Raw genomic sequence first — 8,323 nt, forward strand, 5'->3', positions numbered from 1 at the left:
TACCACCCCACCTGACCATGAACTAGTAAACTCCAGCTCTATTCAGTTGCATACCGTCTGCTCCAGAGGTGGATGTGTGCATACAATACAGGCCATGTCCAACCCGGAGAATTAATGGACATGCTCCCTCAAAAAAAATCCACCAAAACCACTAGAGTCTGTGTCACTGCTGGACAGAGGCACAACAAAACTAATGGGCACAGTAAAATGCCTTAGGGCAGATAGCCTAGTATAAACCTATGAACCTACTGTATTACTCTTTGCCTGTGGTTGTGTTTTTTAAAGGTTTTGAATTACTATTTGTTCCTCTTGCTTTCTTTTCTTTGTTTTATTATATTTGTTGGTTCCTCCTCTGATATGATAGAGCCCTCTCAAACACTTACTACCTACCTGTTTACCTAATGGAGCAAGGCCTGAGTAGAAGAGTCACCCTTGCAGTGCAGGACCATGGGCTTTTTCTATTTGCCATAATGTTTTTGTCCCCTACTGCTCAAGGACAGGTATGGATACAATGATTTCAGGCCTCCGATGACTCTCACTTTTATGACAACTCCACTCTGACCTCCAAAATTTGATCCTCTTACTTCTTGGAACTACTGCTACAGTTCTGCTCGTCTCCATGAGGGGTGCTTTTTTAACATGAGTGAGAAACCATATTCTTGAAAGAATTGAGCCGTCTGATAGGTATGCTGGTGCCTGGGCAACAATTCAAATGCATTTCAAAATGGGGCAAACGGATCCCTTATCCTTGTACCAGTAAGCTGGCTAGATTCCTATTTTATCAAGGTAAATGTTGTCCTGTTAGTATAAAGACTTTGCTGGGTATAGCATTTTTATTGCATTTTATTCATTTGTTATCCAAGTAAGCCAGCTGGACAGAAGTATCTCTCCTTTTCAGAATCAAACCAGGAGAACTGTCTATTTAGGTGTCTTGCTCAGTTTCATGGCAGGAAATTGGAAGCTGAGGGAATCAAACTCTGGCTTACAGGAAGCAGTTTGTTTTTAAGGAGTCATAGTCTCAATCCTCTGCACTAACTGCCAGACTTTTAGTATATAGTGTATCATAATAACCTCTGTTCTGCACTGGTCTTATCGCTTGTGTATAGTATGAATGTTATCCAATAATACCTGAAACCATCCCTTCTTTCACCTGCTCGTCTGTTCATCTTCTCTCTCAAATGTTAACACTTTGATTAAAACCTGTCTTAGAAGCAGCTGTTATATAAGTTAATTTACCTCCGTTTGTAAAGGAGATGTGATTGCTTACCTTTCAGTCATTCAAGGACTGCATGGTAAAAACATATACTCAATGTGAAATCAGGAGTCCTAAAGGTACGTCTCATTTCTTTTGTCTGAGAACTGCTTCTGACATTCAGGTTTCATGTGGGCCATTACTATGCTTTGCCAATCAACCATTTAGCCCAGATCTAAAGTTATCAAGTCCACATCAAATTCACAGATAAAACAAAAGTGTTTCTTTCAATGCTGCCTAGAGGGTGTTACAAGTTCATGCAGTTCTTGTAAACTATGTAATCTCTTTTTTATTTTTGCATAAAGCTGATAATCTGATTATCTGCAACTTTATTTTCCAGTAAACATGTATTAACATGTTTTCTTCTAAACCTTACTGCTTCCTTTTCATTTAATACATGGGGATATGTAATCTTTTTTTCAAATTTCCAGGTAAAATACAAAGAGTTTATATTTGCTAAAATAAATTAAAGCTGTTAAGCAGCTCAGCAGCAAACAGTACAAATGCCATTGCAGAAACATCCGGCATTCCTTTCTTGCTGCTTGCTACCAGATAAACCTCTTGGGTTTTGATGGCAAGAAAAAAAAAAAAAAAAAGAATGGCCTTTAATAATAAACTCGTGCACTGAAAGCAGTAAATTATGATGCACGTTACTTTATGGTTTTCTGAAGACTGTAGACATGACTGGTTTGACTGACAATTCTAGTCCAAAGGAAGACCGACTTGCAATGGTGAGTGTCTTTCTCTTCTAAATGTATTTGACAGACTCTTCCGATATGGTGCAACTGCAAGAACTGTTGTAATTTGAATTTATTTTGTATTAATTTTGAAAATGTTTGAAACTGCATAACTCCCAAAGTGGTACTCGTCTTTTCTCTTAGTATTAACACAAATCAGAAACACTGCTATATGGGTCACATAAAAATCCTCACATATCTTTGGAAAAATGCATTTCCTACAAGTTATATCACTTTTTACCCCTTGTGGTATATACGTCATACTCTGGTATTATTTATTAATGCAGTTCCTGTATTTCTGAGAATAAATGTATCACTGACAATGCAACTGTTCATTAAGTTCTATGTGTTCTTAATAATACCTCCTAAGTATGTAAAGGATGAACTTATGTAAACTTTATTTCAAAATTGTGGCATATTATGAAAGGACTCTCAGGGCACAGACCTATGATATGATCAATACAAAAGTAAGCAATCAGGACTGAAAGAGCATGCATTGTACAGATGTTATCACTCCCTGAGGCACTATGTTACACAAACCAGAAGGGCACGTGCCTTACAAGTTGCTCGAGGAACAGTAATACCTGCACTATGGGCTTCTCTGACCACCTTATTGCCCTTAGAAAATGGCTATCTGCATTCCTTGCACATGTTTAAGTGCTATTTTTGCAAAAGAATTATATATTTGTTACTGCATTTTGCTGTAAAACATTCCTGTCTAAGGTAATATACTTTGAAGTAATAAAAGTAATAAAACACGTCTGGATTTCAAAGATGAATTTAGTTATATTCATGTTCTTGCCCCCAAAAAAGTGTCTTGTGAAATGTTAACTATAATGAATAATAAATATAATTAATGAATGTTAATAACTATAATGAATAATAAATATAATTAATGAATGTTAATAACTATAATGAAAATTACAAAACTTAAAAGCATTCATTCAAGAAACTGCATGTCTCCTGCTACCACTGGGAATTGTAAATATGTTTCTCAAATAGTACCACAGTCAGCTTTCAACACTACATAATGCATTGTGTCACTGGCTTTTCTTTATTATTCATTTTTTTAATTAAGCAAGTGAGATGGTTGTTCTTGATGCTTTTCAGCCATGAGACATACTACAAGATCAAGGATAAATGCTGTAGATACCGAACATTTAGAAACAATCAATCAGCATGTTTCTGGATGTGGCATAAAACTAAAGAATTGGCAGGAAGAATATACAGACTCCATTAAGACAGTAGCCACAAGTCAGGACATGAACCGTAAATCCTGAAGCACTGAGAAAGAAGCCATAAACACAGAGCCACCATCACCAATCTTTGTCATTGCAGGATTAGATTGGGAAAGGTGATTTTACAGTCCAAGTGCATCAGTGTCATAGTTTTTTGTATTTATTATATATATATTTTTATTTTATACATTTGTTGACCAGGTAAGCCCACTGGACACATCCCTTTTCAACAGTGACCCAAGGGCTTTTCAAGGGTGACCCCACGGGTACTGTTTGGTTAGCTGAGTAGCTCACAGTCACACAGTTGGCAAACTAAGATGGAAGTAATCAAAACCCTGGACCATGAGCTACAGGTTCATTGACAGCAGCTGGCAGCTAGCACAGAGGACTAAGGCTTTGAACTAAGGGTGGTCATCTTTTGTGAGGTTCTTGTGCAATTAAATTAATTACATATCATGATTCAGGTTAATATAAATAGCCAGTTATTAATTTAATGTGTATATTGATAGCTAACAATGTATGCTAATGACTTGTGGAACCACTGAAATTAATGCACACTAACAATTTTATTAATAAAGATTTGTCCATTTTTTACTCAAAAAAGACTACTGCTTCTATTTATTTCAGACAAATGTATAAAAAACAGTGATAACTAGTGCTTCTGTTCACAAACTTCATATCACTACTACTTGTAAAAGGAAATCCGTAAAGTGAAATACATTTGGCTGCATTCTCTTTTTACTAATGCCTGGCCCACTACTGTCAAAATTAAATGCACCCATTTCTTAATCATCATAGATGTTTGCCTACAGTTTTCTTCAGACTTTCTCAGAAAAATGTGTATCTTGGTTAGAAAGGATTAATGTAGTCAGATATCAGATACAGAATAAAACTATGAAATCTGCAGCTTGTGTTCTGAAATACAGTTGTATCATATGTTTACCAGAATGGAAATGTGATTCTTCAAAGCTTACCTTTTGCAGTGTTATAAGCCTAAGATCAAAATTCGGCGAGTCACTATTTTAGCCATCCAGTTTTATAAATAATGATTTTAATCATAGACACTGTACTGCATGGCTAGTTCCTTTAACTACTGCAAAACAAAAGTGTCTACATTAAAATGTTACCTCTGCGTGTGTTTTTTCTGCACTATTTTCAAACACAGTAGTAACATATTTATAATGTAAACTTGCTATTTTATGTGTGCAGCAAGGTGACTGAAAAGGATATTAACAGGGTGCATCTTACAGCATACAGCCCAGTGAAAGAAATACTTTCTTTACTGAAATGTCATTCAAAACTGCTTTCTGTGAGTAAATATGATAGGCATTCTGATCGCTCTGTCCTATCAGAATGAAAGGATTTGAATAAACTGACCACCTGGTGCACAATAAGGGAAACAGTGCATCATCTCCTGAGCCAAATCTTTTTAATCAATAGTGTATAACTAAAAAACTCATAGAACACAATGGTCATTAAAGTAGTTACTGGATACCACTAAGTCACAGGATGCCACTGGCAGTATAGTGAACCCAAAGCCTTTCCTACATACATTATGTTAACAAAGGAATTGTAAGGCACTAAGCACCTTACACCTAACTTCAAAGATGGGAGTTTCAATTTTATCCTCTTTGCTGTTGATTGCCTTTTTCTGTGTATTTAGTTTTTACCATACCATACCATACCCTCTAGTTTCATTTATTCTTTCAAAGAGTCCACTTTTCTGAGAAAACTGCACCCCTATTACAATTTTTCTGTCTTATTTATCTAGCATAATGGTTCTTAATCCCCATCACTCTATAGGAGAAAACTGTCTGGAAAAACTCTCAGTGTTTCCAGATGGCTGTGCATATTTCATTATCTTAGACAAATTTGTGAAGCTATACATCCAAATCTGGTCATTATTTTGTTAACTTGGGGATATCTAGTTTTGAAGACAAAATCCGGTGTTACAAATGTGGCCTTGAAATTGCAAACTAACACAGGAGACATCTGTAATGAAGAAATGCTTCTTCAAAGGTGGCCATGACACTTTAGACCAGACATGTTGACAGTGACTGTAACTTTGTTACGCCCACACATCAGTCTTAGAAATCATCTCACTGGATTACTCTATATTTACACACGAAAACTGCAGAAAGAGAAGGTGATGTAGCTACGATCTATGCCAAGCCCTTTCACAACAGCCTCATTCAGCTCTAAGGGATGCTAACATAATTTCTGTCAAAGTCAGCAAGATGAGAGCATTAATTGTGGCCTGTGTGGCACACCTCCTGACTCAAGTTAAAGGCACTGATGATGAGACATCCTCATGCATTGAGCATTTAACCATAACATTCTAGTGTTTTTTTTTAATCCAGATTAAAATATATCAAAAAGTAAGTACTCGTTTTGAAGTCTTCTGTTAAAACTACATAGTGTTCATTTTTCAGAAAATTTTACTTGGAAATTAATTCACAAACTCTTAGATACAACATATAATATTTCAAACATATCAATGGAAAAATGTAATAAATCCTTGCTATATAATAAAGACATGTTAGCTGATGTTGTCTTTCGGCTTTTCCCAGTTAGGGGTCACCACAGTGAAACTCTGGTCTGCAAATGATTGGCAGTAGATTTTCACGAACGCCGAGGAGCCAGCTCGACGTCCAACATTCAACGAAGGTACGCCCATTTACGCATGTCTTCTGAATGCCCTCCCAACCACGGGGAGGACCTGCAGACTCCACACAGAAAGCACTCCCCGCACTCCAGCCGAGAATCAAACGGGAGAACCTCTTCCTGTGAGGCAACAATGCTACCACTGTGGAAGTCTAAAGACATGCTAGCTGATAGGGATCACATATTTTAGGATTGTGAATCATTAAAAAAATGTTTGTATGATATTCAATTTTTTGTTCAAATAGTTTTGTCTAATATAATTATATTAACAAAACAGGACTAAATGTTTTCATTTTATACATGTTGGTATTGGTTCATTACAAGTCTTTCATATAATGGCTGTAGCTAGAAAATCCATAAAAAGAATTGGGAAAAGCCTGTTTTTCCTTCATTTTCAGATCTTATTAGTTTAACAAAAAAAATCTCAACAAAACAAGAAAATACCAAAAGCCCTTTTAATCTGTCATTTAGTGCTTTTGTCTCAGAAATTTTAACAGAAAAGTTTAGAACAACATAAACTCATCATATTTCAAGATACAGTTAAGATCACATGGCTTCCCCTGAACCAAACAGGTGCACACATTTTGCAACATGAAGTAGTTTTTGTAAACTACGTAGTGGTTTACCAAGTTGTTTTATGCTTTAGTTTTTTTTTTTTTTTTTTTACTAGTTCATGTGTTTATGGTAAGTTAGTATGATGAGATTGAGAGCAAAAACTAATCTTAATAATTAGAAACATTAGGTATTCTAATTAAAAATATGAAAAATTATATTTTGTAAAGTTAAAGATTTAAATACATTTTAAATGTTACCAGTAAATGTTCCATTTCTAATTAAAAGTTCATTACTTTTGTTACATAATTAAAAATATATAGTTTAAGTTGAGTGAATTCATTATTTATATATAGCATTGTATTTTTTCATTTATTCTTTGTCTTCATTTTTTTCTCTTTTTATTAAAATTATTTACCTATTTTTATTACCGTATATTTGCATTTTGTCAATAGTTATTAGGTTTATTTTTGAGTTTGTGACCATTATTGTAATTGAGAGTATGAGTGGTTATTATAATGAATTTATATGATCTATGTGCTGATTGTCTTAGATAATGACATACATTTGTTAACATAAACTTAAAATTCAATAAAATTATATGAAAAAGAAACTTTCTCATGAGTACAATTAAATTATTGGCATTAACCAGCTTTTTCCCATTTTGTGTATGAGGTTGAGGTGTCATATTAATGCTTATCATCATTTAGAGCTAATGCTCACACCATTGGGTCACTAACCCTGCCATGGTCACAATTAAATAATAAAAGCAAATACTGATCTTTGGTATCAGTTGAATCAAAGCATCTGATGATCACACACATCAATCAATCAAAGTGGACAGGTTGTCCCAGCTTTTGAAATGGAGTCCCAGAACTGATCAAGTACCAAAAACAGAAGACATACTAGACTGGCCAGTAGTACCTGTACCATATAACATTAGTTATGGTAGTGTTAGGACTGAAAATTTTATTGACCATCTCCAAGCATTTGCTGGGCACACTTCAAAACTGTAAAAAATGCATTAGCATTCTTCAAGGAGCACAAACTCTTAGCACTACAGCCTTTACAGAAACACTTCCACAACTGAATATGTGACATCTCTTCAGTCAGGATTTAGATATAGCTCTTCAGGTGTTTAAATGACACTTTTTTTCTCTTCTCCATCTGTACCTGAAAATTGCCAGACATTTCAGAAGCTGCTAAATGATAGCAAAAAAAAACTTACTTTGTGTCTGCAAAAACACTCTTCCACTCACAGTGAAGTCTAGGCAAAGATAATCCAACACAGTTCTGTGATAGTCTCTTCTACCTATACAATCCTGGTAAGTTAGCAGTGTCTAAACCTGTACCTCATTCTTTCTCTTGTGAAAAGAATATGTGTTCTACCATTTCTTTCAGTGTTGCCATCACTGCCGCTAAGTGACATCCTGATCCCACAACAAGAATTTCTACTTCTTCCTTTACATTCTCTATAGTAAATCAATATCTCATAACCAACTTCCTCAAAAAAAAAAAAAAACTCAAACTCTCCTCACATGGGGCAGATATACTTCTCCTGAATAACTGAAGCTATCTGCAGTGAGGCAGCCTTCCCAGTTTCAATCCTCAAACTGCTCTATGAATCCTCTTTTCCTACACCCTGAAAACTGGGTCTATATTAGATAAACGAAAGTTTATCTAATCGAACGCTCACATGAGCGAAAATTGCAGAACTCGAAACTGCAATTATGAGATCGTAGTACAGTGAAGATGGAAATATTTGTAGTTGGAATATATATTTAGTGGGGGGTGTGGGGGAAGCAGCCCCCCACAATTGCAGTTTCGAGTTTTTGGATTCTCGCTCATGAGCCGCTCGGTTATAAGTTTTTCCATGATGG

The 8,323-nt window shown here is 35.4% G+C and overlaps 1 protein-coding gene across 1 annotated transcript in view; it reads left to right on the plus strand.

Annotated features, from left to right (window-relative positions):
- The first annotated feature begins 1,783 nt into the window (after nt 1–1,783).
- Nucleotides 1,784–8,323, plus strand: part of SLC13A4 (solute carrier family 13 member 4) — a 378,128-nt gene continuing 371,588 nt past the window's right edge. The window contains exon 1 of the mRNA XM_044087466.1: nt 1,784–1,983. Coding sequence (XP_043943401.1) covers nt 1,933–1,983 — 51 coding nt within the window. The 5' untranslated portion in view covers nt 1,784–1,932. The remainder of the gene's footprint in view (nt 1,984–8,323) is intronic.

This window comes from Protopterus annectens, chromosome 11.part0 (genome assembly GCF_019279795.1).
Source record: "Protopterus annectens isolate FY-2018-M chromosome 11.part0, PAN1.0, whole genome shotgun sequence".
Taxonomy (NCBI): Eukaryota; Metazoa; Chordata; order Ceratodontiformes; family Protopteridae; genus Protopterus; species Protopterus annectens.